Source organism: Pygocentrus nattereri, chromosome 8 (assembly GCF_015220715.1).
Source record: "Pygocentrus nattereri isolate fPygNat1 chromosome 8, fPygNat1.pri, whole genome shotgun sequence".
Lineage (NCBI taxonomy): Eukaryota > Metazoa > Chordata > Actinopteri > Characiformes > Serrasalmidae > Pygocentrus > Pygocentrus nattereri.
In genome coordinates this window covers 39684839-39708765 of record NC_051218.1, presented here as the reverse complement: position 1 = coordinate 39708765, position 23927 = coordinate 39684839, and the positions used below count along the sequence as shown (strand labels likewise).

The window sequence follows — 23927 nt, the reverse complement described above, 5'->3', positions numbered from 1 at the left end:
TGACATAAAACTGTAGGTTTGTGTAGGTTTAACTCATTAGATAGTAAAAAATGGCTATATTTTTGTGACTCCTGTCACTAAGAAGTTCATGAGAAGTTCATTTCTTAAACGCAGTTAAAAAAAAAAAAGAGTTCTCAAACATTCTCTTCAGAGGTTCGTAACTATTTCCTTATGATTAAAGAAAATTCTCATTTTCTTATGTAGCCCATAAATTACCATAAATTACCATTACCATAAATAAGACAAGATGCATTTTGAATTAGTAGTGTTATTTTTGTTATGTAGTGTAATTAATATAGTTAATAGGAGGAAAAAAGCTTTAAACCAAGCTTTTAAAAAAATAGCAAACAAGACTTGCAGATGATTGCGGAAGAAATAGCTAGCAGGAAAAAAATTCTCCTTGAAAAACTTGATATTTGTGGGTGTCGGTAGATAGCAATAGATGAGGAAGGGCAGGAGTAGCAGTGGCAATGTCTGTGTTTAATAAATTTAGATGCTCACCTTGCCAACTCTTTATATTGTAAGGTATTTTAGAAGTATTCTTAAGAAAACAGTTTATATATATATATATATATATATATATATATATATATATATATATATATATATTTTCATAACTTTTAAAGAAGAAAACACGTAAGATTTTATTTCTTAAGACACTTCCGTGAATATGGTTTCTATCACCACCCCAAAAAAGCTGAGCCAGTAAATTTCTCTGCAAGGAACCGTTAAGAACGGGTCTGTTTACATCCCAGTGATTGAATCATACAAAATTTGTTAAAAAAAAAAAGATCTGTAAAATTGTTGTAAGTGACTCTTACAGGGAAACTTGGAGCGGCCAGCAGAGGTCACTGTGGGTCTACAAAAAGGGAAATACCCACCACTGGTGACCAAACATGCCAGAGACATAAAGGTTTTTCAAACATGCTTCTTTGCATGCTTTAATGTGTGCACAAGTTAAGAATAGCACATCGTTATTTATCATAATTATTTCAATAATAGACAAATAATATATTTTTTTCCTTTTATCAGCAAATAATATGTTGGGCACTGACATATATTGTGCATACCTAATTATTACTGATTTGAAGTACACAATTACAGCTGCATTCTATTAGATTTTGGGGATTAGATTTTAATTGCCCACAAAGTGCAGAAGAATATTGGTTGTGCAAAACATTTGCTGTATATAGGTAGTATAAATTCCAAATTGGACTCAGTTAATGTAAGAACAAAAATAATAACCTGACCTTAATTACAATTAGGTGTTCTACCTCTTCGGAAAAACAAAACACACAGAATGTTATGAACATACAGTAAAAGTACTACATTATACTCCAGTTTTAGCAGGAAAGTGCATTGAATGAGTATATAAGCTGACATGGCTTAAATAGCATTGGAGGGTTCAGTTTGTATGTGTAATTCTCTTGTATGTAATGAAACAAGTGTATAAAGTGCTGGTATCTGTATAGAACACTAAATGTATACTAGTGCATTAGAGATGTGAGGCCTAGCAGTAGTAACATAGTCCAGAGTGATACAGTTATTTTAAGGCTGCTTGAGGGGCTGCTGGTGGTCTGGGGAGGCCCTGTAGTGCTGGGCCGTCTGATGCTGAAGTCGCACCGGCCCACATTGCCCTTGTCGTCCACAGCAGAAATCTCCACTTTGGTCACACAGCACGACGCTCTGTAGGTAAGTAAAGTTGCGTTGTAGCCGTTTTCATCCTTAACCTGATCGATGATCGCAGTGGGCGGTCCGGGTGAGTCCGGGATGATGATGGATATGTGAGGATACCGGAGTCCAGTGCCGTTACCATCCGTCATGAGTAACGTCACCTCCCATGTAGCGTTCCCACACAGGACAGGACAGTCCAAACTTTCATTCACCACACGACACACTGGTGGAGTGACATCCATGTCCTGCAGAACATACACACATTAATGCATTCATAAAGCAGCAGAATAAGCATTTGCATGCAGACTTGTATGGAAAATTATGGAATTAATGTTATAAATTCAGAAACTGTAGCACTTGTTACAAAACAAATCTTTTTAATCTCACTTTTTGTCTTTATGAATATTATTGTTCCTTCATTTTATTCAGATATTGATTATCTTTTATTCAATCTTAGTTCTTTTATTATTTATTTATTTATTATTATTTAAACCTTAAACATTTAAACCTTAAGTTTCATACATTTGTGTTCAGAGGCTTGAAATCACAGTTTAAAGTTTTGGACTCAGATTTTCAACAATATAATACCAAAAGGGTTGCAGACAGATGTAGGTATTGATTGTAATATGTCTTGCACAACTTCAAGGGCTTCAAAAATAATTAGCAGGTCATAAGAAAGGGTGCTTATTTTCACTTAGAAAGTCAACAAAACATGGAACAGGGGTGTTCGAACATTTGCATATGACTGTATTTCAAAAATGGATTTGAAAAACTTGAAAATGTTATTGAAAATTACAGTGTTTTATTATTTTTTAATAAATAAAACTCACCTCATGTTCACAGAATTCTTGAATTATAGAATAAAACATCTAATTTATACAATTTGTTTAATTGTTTGCCATATTTAAATCCATACTGAAAAAGCTATTGTATATAAAAAAATTAGTAGAGTGAATCATCATGGCCATGTCGAAACATACTGTATCTTTTTTTGTTGTATTTATTTTTTCAGTTGGAAATGCCATCTGCCCTTTATTATGTGAATGATGAGTGGACAAATGGAATTGCCTTGGAATGGCATCTCATTATATTAACATTAACAAGTTAAGAATGTGTTTTTCCTCCCATATGAACAATGCCAGAGATATAAGGTTTTCGTCACAGTGTATTTTTCATTTTATTGTACTCTTTCCTCTATTGACTGTATTTTGTTTATTTACTATATTATACTGTGTAAAGCTGCTGTTTGTGACAAATGAGCTGTTTATTGATTAAGGCTACACTATGTAAGTTATGGGGATTTGGAGACCTCGCTGGTGGAAATGTGTAAATACACACAAACATCGGTTATGCTTCAGACCCCTTTCCCGAGCGGAAGAATCTGTTGACTGCGTGTTGAGGGAGTATTCAAAGAGAACTCAGTCAAAACATAGTCTTCCGTGGATGTGAGTTTGACCTAAACATCGAGCCAGATCTTCTTTTTGACCCTGTGCGTTTTGTATACCTAAAGATGTGTGACATGGTCCAAAAAATCCCCTCCGAAATCCAACCCTTGAAATTTTTTGGAAATTATTATTTTAGGCTTTACAGTGTGACCCGCAGCAGGGCATGCTGACTCAGTAATGCTGGTTTGTTCAATTGTAACTTAAAAAAAATTCCTCTCTTTTATTATAAGTAGTATTTTATATAGAGAGTTTGTCATATTATTTACCTTTTGCGTGACCAATACACGGAGGAGGGCGAAGTTTGATTGACGAGTTGCAGTTGATTCAGCTTCTATGGTCACGACTGAGGTGATCCCTGATAGAGTTCCAGTGGGAATGAAAAGACTCACTACGCCAGTAGTGTTACCTGCTGCACTTACATTTAAACTGTAATAAAAAGATACACAGTTAGCTCTAAACATATGCATATTTATCCTAGGACTTTCAATTAAAAAACAACAACTAGTAAAATCATATTTATAATTTGTATTTACATGTGTGTATATGTTTACTCTAGTTCCTCCATACTCTAGAGCTTTTCAGTCTAATGTGTATATGTTGCGTATGTAAGATACAGTTGATTATAACAGACAACAATTTTAATGCAACCCCCTTTACTTAGAAAAAAACAGAAAACATGTTCACACAAAACACATACAACAGAAGCAAATGGGCAGGTGCCAATATGCTTTCACATTGGCTTCTATTATACATGTTATAAAAAGTGGGGCAAAGTTTTGTCTATGGTTATCATATGCTACAGATGCAGAACACAAAGACTAGTTGAAAAACATTCCTTTAAGAGACAAAATAATGGTCTGTTTTGTTTTAGCTAAACTATTTACCTGTTATTAACCGTGGCCACAAATCTTTGATCATCCCGGGCACTTATAGCAATGATGCCTTCGATTTCACGAGTTTCCACAGTGAAAGGGACAGATATGGACTCACCTGGTGCCAAGATAACCATCCTCTGGATCTGTCAGATTCAAACAAGACAGGAACATAAGTAAATAATATATGATGATTTACACCATGTATGCTTTTTCCTTTACACTGCTGTAGCTCCAGACCTGCACTGTGATCTGTGATGCCTGGATCTGAGTGCTCGACTGCCTTTGGAAGCGCCGTCCATCTGCCTCCTGTCCCATCAGCACAAGAGTGAAAGGAACATCAGGGAGGTGAGGCGCTCTGACAAGATATCTCCCATCTCTCAGTCTTGTTACACCAGTGTTCCTCAGAAGCTCTCCGTCTGCGCTGACCAGGCCGACTTCCAGTCCAAAGAGCATATCAACACCTGATACTGTTATCAGGAGAGTTGCATTCTGACCTGAAACACAAGCACAGAAAGTCTTAAGAGAATGATATAATCATTTTCTTCACTAAAGAACCCTTGAAGAACCTTCTTTTAAAGAGCATAGTATAGAGTCCACAGAGTTATCAGAATGATGACCACAGGGCGTTTCATATGGAGTGTAGGCAGGCTTACCTGCAGGGGGCCTGGTTGATATTGGAGCAAATCCAGGATGTGGTCCACCAAACTCTTCAATAAACTGGGACATAAAATTCAGAGCACTGCGTCCTGCAGATGAACATGTTTGACCATTATCCCACAATGCTGCATAATAACATACCCATAATACCAAAATCAATCACAGTCTTCAGGAACTTATTTCAGTATATACCTGTGACTCTGAGAGAGTAAGCCTGAGGAGATCTTATAGTGATCTGCCATCTGCCTGTTAGGTTCCCTTCATTCAGAGACACCCTATATAGATTCCCCACTAGAGACACTGAAGCCAGAGGGCCTGATCCAGCTGTATTATCCTGAGACACACCTGAAACACAGCACATATTGAAGCAGAGTTTGGTAAGAATGCATTTTTGTGAATATAAGGTACTGTGCAAGAGACCACCTTCATTTGGCCATTTCTGAGACAAAGAAAGAAGAAAGTTTGCAAATAAAACAAGGAAGCTTCTGGTGTTCTCAGAACAATGGACTGACCACCTCTAAGTACAGACCTCAGTATCACTGAGTGTGTTTGGGATTACATGGAGAAGCACAAAGTGCAACCAATGTCTAAAACTGAACTTTGGAGGTGTGGAAAAATATCCCTGCAGTTTTCTTTGAAAAGTTGAAAACAAGTGCCCTGAAATTAATGAAACCCACAATAAACGTAAACAGTGAACACAGTAAATACTGAATAGATTTCATATTATATTTGGTTGTTGGGGCTTCTGTGTAATATTCTGTTAAATGTATGTTTTCTGCTTTTTCTAGATGCTGAATGAGAGAGTCTTTTGCACAGAACTCAAGTACACTTGACACATCAGTCAATTGTTTGATTAAATGTATGTTTAGAATAATCTTAAAGACACTTTAATCTATAGGCTTATGATAGAATGGTTAGAAATAGTTTCTAAGACAAACATACACAGTGAAGCTGATATCTATATATGAATTTTTCCTGAAACAAGCATTTTAAATAAAAATAAGCCATTTTAAATTAGAACTAGTAGATCAAATTACTATGTGAGCCTCATTAAAAGGTAATCTTCTGGCTATAGCTGTGTAGCTGTGTCTGTGTAAATGTGTGTGTTACCTGCAGGGTTCTGCAGTGTGAAGTTGGTCGACAGCCCTGTGATATATAAGGTTACATTCTGAAGCCTTCGATCCATCAAGAAGATAAAAGTATCAGGCTGTGTGGATTCAACCTGGAGCAGAGTCACCTGAAGAAAACAGAGCCAGGAGGAAAAAATTGACGATGCAGTGATGATGCAACTGAAAAATATGTACCGTATCACTGCTGTCCGAAGAAAATCAAAATTTTTTATGTTTTTCAGTTTTTGACATAATGTGAAAATGCCTGTTGCCCTTTACATTGTTAAAAAATTTCATGAAGATTGGACCAAAGAAATGGCCCAAAATGACTTGGAATAAATTCTGGTTCCATTGACTTACATTAAAGTAAAGTAGGTTTTTTCCTTTTCCTGTAAAGTTATTATTTTGTAAATACAAGGTTTTCTTTCGTCAGCAGTGATATACTCTTGCATACATATATATGCAGAGAGAGAGAGAGAGAGAAAGAGAGATTAATAGAAGGGGTACATGAAAGATTACAAGTTCCTCACCATTAAAGATGTAATTGAGTCTTCAATGACCGTAGTGGCCAGTGGAAATGTATCTTTGGTGACCTCGATGGCCTGTCCACCTGAGAGTTGAGCCAGCTGCTGGTAAATAGAGTTGGTTGGGTTTGTCAGTGCACTCCTCCTCCTCCTCATCCTTCTTCTGCTTAGACCATTAGTCAGCAAGAGCATTACCTGTCCCACACAGACAGACAGACACACAGTCAGACAAACAAACCATCACATGCAAACACACAACATGCTGTTAGCTCAAGTTCAGTTATTATAATAAACTACTTATAATAAACTAAAAAAATGATCAATTAGTAATTCATTTCTTACACTGAAAGAAGTGTTCAAAATGCTTTGAAGTTACTGGATTCAAATATTTAAATTGACTGATCAATGGATTCATCGCTTGTTCTACCTATGTACCAATCTATCTAGAGTGATGAGAAAAAGAAAGCACACCTTCCTTCAATTACCTGTTTTTATTTATTACGACTTAAATAACAATTGCATGGTCCTCTTTGAACTTAAGATCTGGACTTTGACTTGGCGTATCCAAAACCTTGAGTTCTTTCTTCTTTAGACACTCAGATGCCAATTTGCTGCCATTCTTGAAATCATTGTCCTGTTGCCATACTTGTTCAGTCTTTTTCTAATTGTGCTACCATGAACATAAACATAGCATGACAAAGATTAATGTGCTTACAGAGGCCTGTAGATCATGTGATGCAGCTCTTTTTATCTTTAGCATTAAATGTTCTGACCTTGGACTGAATTTGCTGGAAGGTTCACTCCTGGGAAGACTGGTAACCCTCTTCAAGACTTTCCCTTTGCAAACAGTCTTTCCCATTGTAGAATGGTGAATTTCAAATTGTTTGGAGATGATCTTATAATCCTTGCCAGATTGAGCAGCAACAGTGGCTTCATGTCATGAGGTCATGGCTGATGTCCTTTCTTATTGGCCAGATGTGGACACACACTTGAAGAAGACCAAACTGCCAAAAGTTCTGCTTTTATAGAGAGAGTCACACTTCCTGATGATTAACTGATCTCATGCATTTGATAGGTAACACCTAGCAGCTAATAAGTCTCATTGTGGAAGTATGCTTATTTTTTCTCATCTGGTTTCTGAGTCAGTTTCCTTTTTGGAAAAAAGAGTAAATATTGAGATCTGCTGTTGTTTTGTAACCTGAGTTAATTTATTTATTTATAGAAGTTGGTGACGACTGCATAATTGTTATTTAGGCCCTGTTAAATAAAAAACATAGAATTGAAGGAGTGTGTGCTTTCTTTTTTCCATGACTTTGTGTTAGCTAACTGGCGAAAAGCTGGAGGACTAAATTAACTAAAGATTACACAGTTGCTCCTCAAGGCAGATCTGTCAGCCCTATTACTGTGGTAGTTCTGCTTAAGAGAAGTGGTGGGCCTCAACCATACAAACAAGACAAACATATGCAAAGTTAATAATACTATCTCAGCTCATTAGGCTGTGTTTGATGAGAGTCTTCCAGTGATGGCAGTTACTTTTTCTGCCTAGCACATTTACAGCCTGTTTATATGCATGGGAAATGAATCTGAATTCTTTGGTAAAAGCAATGAGTCTCATTTACTAATCATTGTTAAGAAGAAATTTCGGTAACACTTTACTTGGATGGTTCACTGTGGATGCTTTATTAATGCTCAGTATATCTTTAAGTAACATTCAACTAAATATCTATTAACTGTGACTTGATGTTTTGTAAATGCTCAGTCAGTCTTAAACAAACATTCAACTAAATATCTATCAAATGTAACTGAACTTCAAGTTCAGCATGAAACATTTTATCAAATCTGTACCTAGCCCTAAACCTAACTCTAACCTTAACCTCAAGGCAAAACCTACACCTACTCCTAACTCTGACCATAACCATACTACTGTTGATAATCTACTGAATATCACCAGAAAGTTTGTTAGTGATTTAGGTGTCTGTAGAGCATCTATAGGGGACCCACCAAATAAAGTGTGACTGAAATTCTTCATAAAAACCCACTTACAAAGTTTTTATGAAGATTCTGATATTCACTAATGTTTTCTTATATGGAATTTGATCTTAGGTAAGAACAGAATCTACACTCACTTAAGAACGCAAAGGTGTCAACAGGTCTGTGGTTTAAGAACACATCATGAATCTGACAGACTTTTTACCTTAAGACCTTTCTCAAGGCCCATTGTTTCTATTTAAGTTCTAAATACAACCATTTGCATGCTTAAGTGGTTCTTTGCATGGTGAAATGATTCTTCACATTGGTAGAGAATGTGTTGTACATGGTCCTATATAAAACCTTTTTTGAAAATGGTTTTATATAGCACCAAAAATGTTTTTTTCTGTTGTTACAAACTTGACATTGTAGCAAAAGCAGATGTCAGAGTGGTTGATAGACTCACCGTAGATCTGGTGCTTTCGATGAGTGAGATCAAAGTGTCTTGTAGTTCTGTGTCTTTAGGAAAGGCACTTGTGAACACAAAGATGTCTGATGAAGGAGGGGCAGTTATGAGGGCCAGCTGGTTGGGGGTAAATAAAAAACATTCATGAAATTAATAAAATTTGCAATTACAGACCGATAAAATTAACACATCATCATGCACACGGCTCCACTCTCTTACACGCATTGCAGAAAAAAATAAAGTTGGAATGTTTCTGCTTCTATCAACTGTAAGAATGTTGACAGTCCGCTTCATTTCCTCTGGATCTTTGGTACCGGTCACTGGTCCCACCTCTACAAACACACACACACACACACACACACACACACACACACACACACACACACACACACACACACACTATTTTAAATGCTGTATGTGTAACACATACTTTAAGTTGAAACAAGTATTGAGATTTTTTGTTATTTAATATACTTCCAGCACATATAGCCTCTTCAAATTTACACACAGTCTCTTTTGGCTTTATACTTACTGTATAAAAAGGTATGTATTCATGAGAACAAACAAAGACAAAACTGATAGGAAAAAATTTTCAGATATCACATATGAATAACTTCAGCAAAGGCCATCGTTGACTGTTACAGCTATGAAATGTCTCCATTTTTGATGTTTTTCTGTTTTTGACATAATTTGAAAGTATCTGTTACAAATATTCCCACTAACCAAGGTCATTGAATTCAATTAAGATGTACAGGAAAGGCTCGTTTGGAGTTCCTCTGGTATCATCTATGATTTTCACGATGAGTCTCTGTACCTCTGCGAAGTCATCAGACGAACTGCTAGTAGTATCAATGACGAAGCAGAGTGCTTTTGAACGAGTAATACCCAACATACTGTAAAAGACGTAAAGAGACAGAAAGGGAGAGAGAGAGAGAGAGAGAGAGAGAGAGTTATTGCCAGAATCATTGGTTTAGTGATTAACTGCAATGTTCTTTTGAATTGTTTAGATTACCAGTTTAGACTATGTAGATCAACAGACCTTTCAACCAGTCTTGTCTGGTTCAGCCCTTAACCCATCTTATCTCTTATCCCCATCTTAGCCCTTATCTCACACTGTCTTTTTTCACTGGCCACCAGTTGCATGATCACTTTATTCTAAGATGCTGGAACAACGTTTTTGGCAGAAGGAATTTATAAAATTAAAAACATATATTTGAAACAATATTCATAGCCTCTTTACTGTTTTCTTTACTTTGCAGAACTGTTCTATTAAAACCAACAGAATGTTCAAGGTCATATGTTACTATGAATAACATCATAACTGGGATAGTCGGCACCTGTGATAGTGTCTGTGATAACACACTCTGTCTAATGCTATGTCGCTTAAGTAAATAAGCAGACATATGCAGATACCATGCTTCCAAGATTAAGTAAAACAAAACAAACTGTGTTTTCCATTTCCTCAATATTAAACCTTACAATTTCAACATACATATTCACATGCATATGCACTTGAGTGACATCCCATTCTTGATCCATAAGGTTTAATATGATGTCAGTCAACCCTTTGCTGCTATAACAGCTTCATCTCTTCTGGGAAGGCTTTCCACAAGGTTTAGGAGGATGTTTATGGGAATTTTTCACCATTCTTCCAGAAGCACATTTGTGAGATCAGACACTGATGTTTGACCTGGCTTGCAGTCTCCACTCTAATTCATCCCAAAGGTGTTCTATCAGGTTGAGGTCAGGACTCTGTGCAGGCCAGTCAAGTTCTTCCACACCAAACTCATTCATCCATATCTTTATGGACCTTGCTTTATCATGTTGGAACAGGAAGGGGTTATCCCCAAACTCTTCCCACACAGCTGGGAGCATGAAATTGTTCAAAATCTCTTGGTCTGCTGAAGCATTAACAGCCTCTTTCACTGGAACTAAGGGGCCGAGCCCAACTCCTGAAAAACAACCCCACACCATAATCCCCCCTCCACCAAACTTTACACTTGGCACAAAGCAGTCAGACAAGTACTGTTCTCCTGGCAACCGCCAAACCCAGACTGGACCATTGAATTGGCAGATGGAGAAGCGCGATTCGTCACTCCAGAGGACACGTCTCCACTACTCTAGAGTCCAGTGGCGGTGCTTTACACACTTTGCTCTTGGTGATGTAAGGCTTGGATACAGCTGCTTGGCTATGGAAACCCATTCCATGAAGCTCTCTACGCTGCTCTTGAGCTAACCTGAAGGCCACATGAAGTTTGGAGGTCTGTAGTGATTGACTCTGCAAAAAGTTGGTGACCTCTGCACACTATGTGTCTCAGCATCCGCTGACCCTGCTCTGTCATTTTACGTGGCCTACGCCAGATGACAACTCCCTCCAGCTCATTCCCAGAGACCCCAAGCTACACCCATGCCATCTTGGAGATGTAATCCCTTCAGCAGGTCCTAGGACGACCCCAGGGCCTTATTCCGGCAGGCCGTGCCTGGTACACCCCTACCGGGAGGCGTCCAGGGGGCATCCAAATCAGATGCCTGAACCACCTCAGCTGGCTCCTCTCAATACGGAGGAGTAGCAGCCCTACTCCGGGCTCCTCCCAGATGGCCGAGCTAATCACCCTATCAAATAGAGCGTAGTCCGCCACCCTGCGAAGAAAGCTAATTTCTACCACTTGTATTCGCAATCTCATTCTTTCGATCATTACCCACAGCTCATGACCATAGGTGAGGGTCGGGATGTAGACCGACCGGTAAACAGAGAGCTTTGCCTTATGGCTCAGCTCCCTCTTCACTACTACAGTCCAATACAGTGACCACATTACTGCTACTGCCTGTCCCAGCCTGCGGCCGATCTCACAATCCCTCTTCCCATCACTCGTGAACAAGACCCTGAAATACTTAAACTCCTCCACCTGGGGCAAGTCCTTTCCCTTTACCTGGAGTGGGCTTTTCCGGGCTACGATCATGGATTTGGAGGTGCTGATCTGCATACCAACCGCTTCACACTCAGCTGCAAACTGCTCCAGTGAGCGCTGGAGGCATCCATGTGATTCCATGTGAATATTTAGTAGTGAGGAAATTTCATGACTGGAATTCACTGAGCTCCTTAGATCGACCCGTTCTTTCACAAATGTTTGTAGAAGCAGTCTGTATGCCTTGATTTTATACACCTGTGGCCATGGAATTGATTGTAACACCTGAATTCAACGAGTTGGATGGGTGAGTGAATTCTTTTGGCAATATACTGTACATTTTACATTTGTACACTTGTACATTTGTATATTTGTATTTTTTTGTAAAAAAAAGTTTTTTTTCTTCACTATCTGTATGTGTGAGCATGTGATTGTATGTTGTTGTATGTTTTGTAAGTTTTTAATGTATCTACAGGACAGAGAAGTGTATACCGTAAGAACACTATGTTTCCGAATGCGATACGGATGTCCTGCAGAATGTCTGTAGTGGCTTGAATTGCAGTGCTAGAAGCAGCCAGGTGAGGGTCAGTCCCATCTGGGGTCAGATCATCACCGAAAAAGTCCTTGCTGATCCCACCCCTGGTCCTGTCACCATGGTTACATTTACCTAAACAGAGAGAGAGAATACAAAATAACTCCAAACTTGCTCCACCAGTGAAGCTGTAAACAGTGTTTGTGTGTGTTTTGTGGGTCGTACCTTGTGGTGTAGAGATCAGGTATCCTGAGGTCAGTGTGTTTTTACTGAGTATCTCTGGTAGAATAACATTAGGACACACCCTCTCCTGACAGTCATTACAGGTTGGGGTATTTGCATCTAAACAGAAATAGAACTTTCTCAGACTATGTGGTAACATACACATATATTCACATATGGTCTCATACACACACCTGCAAGGTTCTGGAGTGGAAGGTCAGGGCGCAGTAAGTTTGGGTAAGGGTCCAGATTTCCCAGCTCAAACCAGTTACTGTGACTGTAGAAATCCTGCAGACAACAAAACATGAAGCCAGAGAGTGTTCAGCACACTGAGAAACAGAAGGAGCAAAAATATAATAAATACACTACAATTATGTGGACATACAAACATTGTATCTACATTTGTTTGCAGAACATCTTTTCCCAAACCATGGCCATTAATACTGTCCTTCTCCTTTAGCTGTTACAGCCCCCTCTCTTTTGGGAAGTCTGAGTTCTTCAGTATGCCTTATTGTACTGCCAGTGTTTGTCTATGGAGATTGCATAGTTGTATGTGTGGTTTTACATACTTATTAGCAGTGGCTGTGGCTAAAATAGCCAAGACCACTAATTTGAAGGGGTGTTGACGAACATTTGGCCATACACTTGGGGCAGTCATAGGCTGGAGGTTAGGGAACCATAAGGTTGCCATGGATAGGCCTGGAAGTGTGCTTACTGCCCCCTAGTGTGTGTTCACTCGGTCTTGCGTTGTTTATCTCTAGGTTGTGTGTGGAACATCTGAGAATGAAGAAATCAGTTACAGCTACTCACAAATTCTTCTTGATACAGTTTCTTCAATCATGAAGACCAGACATTACTTCTCACCTGGAGAGTATGGGTGACTGCCCCAAGTGCCCGTCTAGCTGCCTCCAGGTTGCCTTGCTGTAGGTTGGCTTTGACGACGGAAACGCCCTGAGTAATGATATCCCGCCCTTTTTCAATTGCTTCATCATTGAAGTGGTGGACAGAACTGAAGGCCTGGTCTCTGTCAATTAAAATGTTCTCAGTAATGATCTCATTTAGCAGCTCCTGGAACTTTGAGGATGACAGATCTGCATCTTCCGACACACCTAAACAGGCATGCAGCAGGCTGTCCGGGTTCAGGAGGGCCTACCACACACACACACACACACACACACACACACACACACACACACACACACACACACACACACACACACACCAAAGAAATCAAATACACATTAGCCTTTTTCACAACTGCTATAGGCTGTCATATATAAATGAACTATATGATCTCACTGGTGGATTAAAGGTCTGTCCGTCTTTCTGTGCTTCCTCTCTACAAGCATCCATTGCTACTTCGAGCAGTGCCTGCTTTGTGATGTCCTCATGAGTTAGGCTTTCAATGTCCAGCGAGGGCAGAAATGCCTGGGACCAGCCAATCAGGGCACAAAGGAAGAGCAATGAGTATGCCATCTGTCCTGTTAGTAAAAACAAGAACATAGAATCAAAAATAGAATCATGCAGTCCTGATTTTGCTGGGTGTGACATAATGGAGCTCAGCAAAGCAAGACACAATGCCTAAATGCAAATGCTAAAATCTTTGGAACATGGACAGGATAATCATTCTCGCAGCAGTTAAGAGGTAAACCCAAAAATAAACCAGCACACAATATCACAAAACTACTACAAAAACCAAAAGTGAATACAGGATAATAGCTGTAGGCTATGGGCCATGATGATCTGTCTTTCTGTACACACACAAAAATGTATGTATTAAAAAAATATCAAGTTCATATTTATTGAACTGACCCTAAACCTTTTAAAATCTACTCGAAGCATTAGCATTGAAAAAATGCAACCATATCAAACGTTAAATTAGCCAGTCTACCAAGTCAAATAAAAGAGAATGAATTGTGTTTTTCTAGGCTTCATGGGATTTTCACCTGAAGGTATATTAAGTCTGCTGTACTTAAAATATCTCACATTACTCAGCTATTTTGAGTTATGGGAAATCTTCTTGATAATTTTATGTAATCAAATGCAATCTTTGAGGTGAATCATCATACTGACCTTTAGATTAGTCTGTTGTCATTATGAGTTGGAGAGATTGGCGCAGGAGTCAAGATTTTATTGGCTACTCGCTCCATCATTTGCATATTGGGCATGGCTGTCCCTTTCTCATTCTATCTGTCTTCCCTTGCTTACATTCTTTATTTTGCTTAATGCACTTAACAGACCACTTTTAAATCAAATCAAGTAAGATATGTTGGACTATAATATATTAAATTAACACTAGTTAATCAAGGTGACTGAACTTCAGTGAGTTGTGCTGTGAATGTGGTAGCAGATTTAAGTTTGGCCAATTTTAATTTTATATCAACAGAAGTGCTTTTTTTTGCTATTTATCTTTAGTGTTATTTTTCTTAATGTTTCTGAGTTTTATTCAACACTATTGTTTATATTGTTCAACAGTTGAATAAAACAGTTGGGAAAACAGCACTAAAGATAAATAGTAGTGATTAAATATTCAATGTTCTCAAAGCTAAGCATTTCCTGTAAGCATCCTTCAGTTCCTGCTTCGTGTCTTTTAGTCAGAGTTTCCTTGTTTGCTAATGGTAAGTCTGTGGCCTTGAAGCTCAGCCTATTTCTAAACACAGTGCTTCCTCAATTAGGCACTCAACCTAATCAAATGAACAGCCCCTTTACAATAATATGAGATGACACTGATCTGATACAGGTATCGGTATCCGGTCTGTATCCACAGAAACATCTGATATCAGATGAGAAAAATAATAAATCTGATCCAATAGCACTCTCTCATGCCGTTTGCTGTGATGTTGTTAGCTGTGTAATTCTTACTGTATGGTAGTAGACTGTTTGAATAGTTTGAACATGATAGCCAACTTTTTAATGGTCATCTTAAGTGAATTGTTTCAATACAGGCAGTACTTTAAATATAGCCAGTATTCAAGGTTTCAGTATCAGTATCAATACTGGAGAAGAAAAACTGGCATCCCTAATACTAACAAATGATCAGATAAGAAAACGATTAGACATAAATGAAAATAATCCTTTTTTACACAGTGCCATTGGCAGGTCTTTCATTTAAATGAGTGAAGATATGTTTGTACACGTAAATGAATACATATCTTCAGGAAAAGGCATCTTTGCTTTATTAGTAAAGACAGTCTCATCTCAATTAAGAGTTAATTAAGTAACAATTACTTTCACTATCTCTCTGTATCTCCATAAGATAATGGTGACAGAACCAAAACATAACTTCAGAATCTGATGACAATTACTGTAATTCTAATATAGATGTACTAAAATCTATTAGGTTATAACAGTTATAATCAATTAACCTATGACTATAACAGTGTTACTATACTGTATTACCTCATAACATATTGTACTATAATCTACTACACTATAAAAGTTTTGTTGTGATGTTTTAGTCTATAGCAGTTTTACTATAATCTATTAGCCTAAAACAGTTCTACTGCAATATTTTAGTCTATAACTGTTTTTAGTTCAATTTAGAGGAACAAAATACACAATACATCCGTTTTAATATACATTTAACATATTCACAGGTATAATGATATATGCTCATATTCATGTGTGACCGCACACCACTAACTATAACACATCACTGTTGCCTTTATGCAGTCCTACCTTTAGGAAGATGAAGATGAAGGTCTGACGATCAGGGGCTTTGAAGTTGTCGTGATGATGCTCAGAAGTTCTTTCAGACTATGAAGTGGCACATGATGCAGTCCTGCACACAGGGGCATAATTGAGCGTGCACTGTTAGCAATAAAAAAGTCAATGCACATGTCCAGTTAATGAGTAGCTGTGATCCATGTCACACACACACACACATTTAAGCAGGAAACAAATGCTGAAAAATGAAATAGCATGGGATTATGTGGGACTATGACCTCTTTATACACATTTACACAAAATACATACTTTACATACAGGCATACAGTAAATCTATGTCAGATATATTACTGGCCTTTCTTTTTTCTCCTTTTAATTAGATTAATATCTTTCTGTATTAATTATCATCCATATTTATTTACTGTCTCGCTGTGATTGTAGTTAATTTGTCATTGTTGGTGTTGCTTTGTTTGATAACACCAACAATGACAAATTAACTTCAACTTACTAGTTTGTGATTTGTTTGAGGGTCTAAACGTGTAAATGTTGCTACATTTGTTTCAGCATAGGTTTATGTGATTGAACAGGAAATAATATAATCTCTTTGGCCCACTGAATTATATTGCTTAATTGTACTTACTGACATCGGTCGTCCAGATATGGTGACAAACCTCAGGCATGCAGGCGTGTTCCATTTTGAGGCAGAATGATGTATCATCATACCCGTGATTTCTAGGAATCCACACATAAAGAGTGTTTTCTTTTGAGCTGCACAATTGCTTTCTGTTCAATTTACAACAAAGCTCAAAAACACTTAAAATAATTATATTATTTTTATACCATCACACTTCTTTTGATTATATCCCCATTTCATATTACAAAGATGACTGGTTTGGATCTCTTAAAGGATAATATTGCTGCTCTCTGAACAAAACCTTGCATCTGCATTTTTGTCGTGTTTCAGGTGTTGACATAATTTAAAAATGTTCTTGTTTAATGTTCCTGTTGTTCTTTACATTGCACGTAAATGTCATGATGGATGGACCAAAAGAAACGACCCAAAATGACTTGGAAAAAAGTCTGGTTCCATTGACTTACATTAAAAGTAAAGTAGGTTTTCTCCTCATCCTGTAAAGTTACCATTTTGAAGATATGAGATTTCAAAAACAGTGATATATTTATTTAATATATACTGCATTCTTATGTAATGTAATTACAGTAATGTGCAAATGTTAGACCACACCTTCTTGTTTTTAAATTAATGCACTTAATTAAGAAAATGAAAATTAAAGTGTCTCCAAGTTTCCAAATCTAGAGTTCATAACATTATTCAAACATACAGAGAAAAACCTCCTAACAACAATGCTAGACCTAGTAGACCATCAAATCGGTCCCCATCAGATAAACAGTACTTCAAAGCTTTCATCTTTTGCGAGAAAAAAGCTCTTCAGACCTGAAAACATCCACAGGTGTTTCTGTCCATTCTTCATCTGTGAGATGACAGCTCAGTGCTATGGGTCTGAAAGGATATGTTGCTGCTGGTTAACTCAGAACAATGGACTGACCTGTCGAGAGTGCAGACCTCAAAAACCATTGAGCGTGTTTGGGATTACTTTTATCATGAGAAGCAGAACATGCAACCAAGGATGAACTTTGGAGGTGTGGAAAAATATTCCGACAGATTTCTTTGAAAGCAAGTATCCTGAAAAGAATGGAAGCTGTAATAAAGATAAAGAGTGGACTAACTAAATACTGAAAAATCTGGTATGTTTAGTTTTCCTGACACTGAAAGATGAATAACTTGTCCTGAATGACCCTTTGACTGTTAATTTAATTAACTGAAGGGTGGTTTCAGACTTTTACACAGTGCTCTATATTACAGGGATGCTGGGAATCATAACATTGATAGCAGCCGGCATATGATTGACTAATGATTCCAGCTATGCCACACATCTTCCAAACATTCAGTGTGTCACTGAGTAAGAGCCTACATTTATTGCCGTAGATTTATTGTAATAGTTCCTACTTCCTAGTTCTTCATCGTTAAAATCTCCAAAAGCACCTGGATAAAGTTTATTAGTCCAAAAGGCAATTGGCCAACAATGTAAATGTTTAACCCTTTAAAATATGAGGTTTATTACGTACTAATCTTATTACTCAGTAACTACAAGGACTTTAATGCAAACTGGTTGGGCTATTCTAAGGTTACAAAAGTGTATAATAAAACTTTGGCCTGGCCATTTAAGAGGTTAAATACAAATGCTTTTGCAGTCCATATGTTTAATTATTCTTACATGTTCTGAATTACCTTTTATCACAAGGTCTTACATTTTTTTAATTCTATACTTTCCTATATTTGAAAGAGAGCAAGAGAGAGTGAGAGTAAACCACACCTGGATGAACCACAATAAGAACTTAGGTTGATCATTTCAAGAAAACAAAGATTTGCTCTGCATAGCAATGCTGTAAATGTGTGTGTGTTAAAGTGGAGTCAGGTACAACTCCACAATACCACAAATATGACTGAGATGACCAGACAAATACCATTTATTAATGGAAAAAAAAATTTGGGACAATGTGAAATGGCAATAAAGAGCTAACCGATAGACCACAATGTTTCACCTCTTGTTTTAGTAGGAAAGTTCATTGAATGAGCATTAAAACTGAAGGGGATTAAAACTGAAAGAAGCAGCATTACTGGGTCAATACAGAAGTAATTAGGTTTTGTAGCATTGCGGTTCAGTTATGGCCAATTCCTCTTGGCAAACAGTGTTCAGTTCCCCATGGTTTCAAATATCTCTTCTGATAGACTCACAATTTCAAAATCTTCCAAATCTTCTTTAAATGGGAGTCAAGTCATATGCATGCATACATATATACAGCTTCTTTTAAAAACACTCTATAAGTGTTTGGGATCTAAGGAGACCAATTGCTGTATGTTTGAAAGTGAAATGTTTTCTCATTTTTTCTTGATCTAGGATTTCAGCTGCTCAACATTTCAGATTCTGCAGGCATGCCAGTTTAGCTCCAATCTTTTACTATAGAACCATGCTGCTGTAATACATGCAGATTGTGATTTGACATTGTCTTGCTGAAATAAAAAAGGCCTTCCCTGAAAAAGACGTTTGAATGACAGCATGTGTTGCCAAAACCTGGATATATCATTCACCATTAATGTATATAATTTACCATTGATTCACACATGTGCAAGTCACCCATGCCATGTGCATTAAATACACCTCTATTCTGTCCTGGATGCTGGCTTTTGAACTATGCACTGATAACAAGCTGGAGTGTCCATGATTTTCAAAAAGAATTTAAAATTCTAATTTGTACGAACAGGATACTTTTCCACTTCAACTCGGTCCATCTTAGGTGAGCTTGGGCCCAGGGAAGATGGCAGCATTTCTGGATTGTTCTTATATATGTTTTTTCTTTGCATGGCAAGGTTTTAACATGCATTTGTGATGAACTATGTTCACAGTCGTTTTCAGACATGTTCCTGAGCCCATGCAATGATTTCCATTGTCTTCCATGATGGCTAGCCAATTTTTGGTTTTTGGCCTTGTCTCTTACATACAGAGATTTCTCTGGATTCTCTGAATCTTTTAATGATATAATGTACCACGGACGATGAAATCCCCAACTGCTATTTCGAGAAATGTTATTCTTGAATTGGTGCACCGTGCCGTCTTTCACAGAGTGGTAAACCCCTCCCCACTCAGCCTCTCTGGGATGCTCTTTATATAGCCAATCTTGTACTGACCTGTTCTCAATTGACCACCATTTTTTTTAACATTATATATTTTTTGCAAAAAGCAATAACAGTTTGATATGTTGTCTTTACACTATTTTCAATTAAATAAAAGGTTTTAATGAGCACATCATTGGATTCAATTGAATAGATGTACAAGGAAGGCCAAGTTCCTCTGGTCTCGTCAATGATTTTAATGGTGAGTCTTCGCACTTCTGCAACATCAGTCATACTAGCAGTGGTGTCAATGACAAAACACAACACTGTAGAACGAGTAATACTCAACATACTGTAAGAGAGAGACAGAGACAGGGAGAGAGAGAGAGAGTTATTGCCAGGATCATTGTTTTGCTGATGCATTGGTTATTTTGAGTCAGTTTAGATAATGTAGATTAGCAGATCTTCCAACCAATCTCGTTTAATTCAGCACTCTACCCATGTTATTATATCTGATACTGTCTCATTTTTCACCTAACTGCAACAATGATCTGATTCATGGCTTCTTTACTTTGCAAAACTGTTCTAAAAAAATATAGAACATTCAAGGTGAAATGTTATCATAAAGAACGTCCCAGCTGTGATAATCACACACTTTCAGCAGCTATGACAGTAACTGCAAAAAGAAACCCCCTGTCATTTTGTTTATAGTTTATAAAGTTCATAGGCAGACATAATTTGTATACACTCATTGAAAATCATTTAAGAGCTGCTATATTTAGTTTTACTGGCAATAAACCAGATAAATTAGCTGTATACACTATTTCCAGATATTTCACTTCATGGTCAGGCATAAAACTACCTCCACCATGCTTCCAAAATAAAGGAAAGCACAGACTGAACTGTTTTTCCCTGTGCTATTAAACCTTAACATTACCACATATACCTTTTAAACCCGAACCTTTACTGACTAGTGCACTTTATATCAACCTGTAAACTGTCATTTTGTTTTGTAGTGATTTGCAGGGTCAGTCCCATCTGGGGTCAGAGCATCACCACCAAAGTCCTTATTGATCCCACCTCTGATGCTGTCACCATGGTTACATTTACCTAAACAGAGAGAGAGAGAGAATACAAAATAAGTCTAAACTTGCTCCATCAGTGAAGCTGTAAGCAGTGTTTGTGTGTGTATTGTGGGTCGTACCTTCAGTGTCTAACCACAAAAAAGTTCTTCTGGATGAATGAGCAAAAATTCCCAAAGATACTCTCCAAAATCTTATAGAAAGTTGCCCAGAAGTGTGGAAGCTGTTAGATGCTTTATGAGCAACTTTATTTAAATTAAAACATATTTTCAGAACTGCATATTTATGCTTAATGTAACTATGCAATATCTGTAACAAAATGATAAATCTAAATCTAAATGTCTGTGTAAATGAAATGTCAATTTTAGGATCCCAAATGGCGAATTAAAATTGCAGCAGCGAATCAGAATTTTCATTTTGAACTCAACATTGCATATAGCTGTTGTCTGAACAAAACCTCAGTTCTCCAAAATGAAAACTTTACAGGAGAAGGAAATAACCTTCTTTAATTTTAATGTAGGTCAATGGAACCAGACTTTCTGGGACATTCTGGGACATTTCCTTTGGTCCATTCATTGTAAAATGGATGAGGGGGAAATAAAAATTTCACATATTACATTTTCATTTTGATACTGAAACCCTTCCACAATATTGTCCCTGAGACACAATAAACCTTGTATCTGTTTATTTTTTTTGCAAAAATTTACTTTGAATTCAGTTCAAATTGCAAAACAAAATCATTCAATAGGCATTTAGCTTGCCTCAAATTAATTAGGTTATAATTATGTAGTAAATATAATTACAGTACATAATAACAACTGTTAACTAGTGCTTTTGATAGAATAAGCATTTTTGGTAACTTTACATGATAGGCCACAAGTTAGCTGCTAAGTGTTAGCATTATTCTGGTTGCTCTGTGGTTGACTGGTTGCCATTACAGACATACACTTATGGATCATTCTATCAAATTAGTTCATTCTGCCATCCCACAAAAATAATTTAAGAAAAAAAAGTATTCAGGCCATATATATTTACAAGGATTATGTTATGATCTATTCAAACCCAATAAAGGGAAACTGAAATATTTAGATTTGAGTTTGATTTTAAATGATCCCACTATCCCACTTTTTCATTTCATTACAGAAACACAGAGTTTTAGTCTCTGTGGGCAGAGCCTTAGTTTAGCGCAGGAAGTGAGACTGCATACCTGTTCTTCATGGCCACATGGTGAACAGTCAGGTTCCATTGTTTTGAAGTAAATGTGTTCCAACCTCTGAAAATCAGAACAGTCAATACCGAAACACATATGTTCTGTAATCAAGCTTGTGTTTTGTATTGAAAAATATTCTGATTTTATGTGTGTGCAACTGTTCAAAGCTGTGTTTGCTAGTCAGGTGCTGGCTAGTGTTTTTGAGTTCTGCCAACAAAATTGTAGTGACAAAATGGAATTGAATAAAATACACAGTCATTCAAAGCTCAAGTCCCAGCCAGTTAAGAGTCTTACAGACATCCATCAAACATGGTAGCTCAATTTGAGGACATGAGTGGTTTGTGTCTGACGTGAGAAAGAGAAACTAGCAGAAATGGAGAGATTTCCTTTTTTGACCAAATTCCACCAGGGGGCGCAAGAACCTAGCAAACAAATTCTTCTGGAGACTGAAATATCCGTAAAGCTGAGGAGCAGATTCTCAGCGGACACTCAACTAACCCCATCTGCTGGCTTTGTGAAAGCATTTCAGCTGGAAGGTAAAAATTAGCATCAGAACCAACACAAGACATACCAGTGGGAGAACACGAGGCTCAAAGAGAACTTGGAAAAGAGATGCAGAATGAAGAAAGCCCAAAAGCAGGAAGAGATGCAATGCCATCACTGAGGACGATGATGATGGTTCTCAAGGGCCTGATGTTGCTCCCTCAGTAAATGAGCCACAAATCATCTGCTTCCTGTGTGTCTCCCCATCTTCCCGAGCCTGTCAGGGAAGAGGAGGATGAAGAACAGAGAGAGCTGCAGATTTGAGACTCAAAGGATGGAGATCATATTCTAGAGAAGACTTTGAAACAATAAGCATCAAAATACAGGGTACCACCTCCCACCATGATGCCCAAGACCGGGCCTTTTCATTCCACAGTAAAAGAAGTCAATAAATAAATGCATTGTATTCAGGGGCCTTTTACCGTTTGTTATATGTTAATTGTTATTGTTCAGTTTTCTTTTCTGAAGCAGTTTTTTTCTATATAGCACCAAAAAGCGTTTTTATATTGTTACAATGTCAATCTTGTAACAACAGAAGAATCCTTGTGGGGGCTACATAGAACCCTTTTCAAAACAATTCTATGTAGAACCACATACATACAGCATATTCTTCACCAATCTGAAGAACCATTTCATGATGCAAAGGGTTCTTTGAATGTTAATAGTTCAATATAGTTATATTTCTATACTAAATATATATATAAATATATATAATAAATATATAGTATAGTTATATATATATATATATATATATATATATATATATATAGTTAGTTTCTATACTAAAGAACCCTTGAATAACCATTTTAATTGTGTATGCACACAATTTTTTAGTGGTTATGAAGAGAATGAAATAAAATCTGGATGTGTTCTATATACAATATCTTACATCCATTTACATTCATGGCATTTGGCAGACGCTCTTATCCAGAGCAACTTACAGTTTGATCATTTTACACAAGTAGGTGAAGGTAGTGTTGGGAGTCTTGCCCAAGGTCTCTTATTGGTGTAGTGTAGGGTGTTTACCCAGGTAGGGGACTGAACCCCAGTCTACAGCGTAGAAGGCAGAGGTGTTACCCACAACACTATACCAACCGCAATATCTTGAAAAAGGTTATGATGTGTTCTCCATACAATGTTTTGAAAAAGGTTTTGCCATGAATTCGATCTTTTTTTTTACCCTGAAAATCATTCACAATTGAATGAGTCTTTTCATCTGCTCTTTGGAGATGAGACATTTTGTACATCATTTTAGCTTTTTGGTAGAGATGATGAAAAACTAGCTCCTGCACTTTGAATGAATGTTTCAACTGAAGTAAAATAATGTATGCAGTAAAATATTGAACCTATTTTTCTT

The 23927-nt window shown here is 37.3% G+C and overlaps 1 protein-coding gene across 1 annotated transcript; it reads right to left on the bottom strand.

Annotated features, from left to right (window-relative positions):
* Positions 1–1130: 1130 nt before the first annotated feature.
* On the bottom strand, positions 1131–16129 carry LOC108424126 (von Willebrand factor A domain-containing protein 7-like). Its single transcript, XM_037540783.1, has 17 exons — positions 16057–16129; positions 13678–13859; positions 13243–13527; positions 12573–12666; positions 12382–12498; positions 12117–12291; positions 9442–9611; positions 8938–9050; positions 8719–8835; positions 6291–6479; positions 5762–5888; positions 4844–4996; positions 4648–4740; positions 4232–4488; positions 4004–4137; positions 3386–3545; positions 1131–1919 (listed from the first exon to the last, which is right to left on the bottom strand). The coding sequence occupies exons 2-17, from the start codon at positions 13852–13854 to the stop codon at positions 1488–1490; spliced, it is 2793 nt and encodes a 930-aa protein (XP_037396680.1). The 5' UTR covers positions 13855–13859; positions 16057–16129; the 3' UTR covers positions 1131–1487.
* Between the last annotated feature and the right edge of the window lie 7798 nt (positions 16130–23927).

What these genes read in the sequence shown, in the direction of transcription:
- LOC108424126 (XM_037540783.1), bottom strand. Translation starts at nt 13,854, where the DNA reads ATGGCATACTCATTGCTCTTCCTTTGTGCCCTGATTGGCTGGTCCCAG. An exon ending in AATTGAATTCAATGACCTTG is followed by an intron (nt 9,051 to 9,441) that starts GTTAGTGGGAAT and finishes GTGTGTTTGTAG; the next exon opens with AGGTGGGACCAGTGACCGGT. An exon ending in CACACTGCAGAACCCTGCAG is followed by an intron (nt 4,997 to 5,761) that starts GTAACACACACA and finishes GCTGTGTTTCAG; the next exon opens with GTGTGTCTCAGGATAATACA.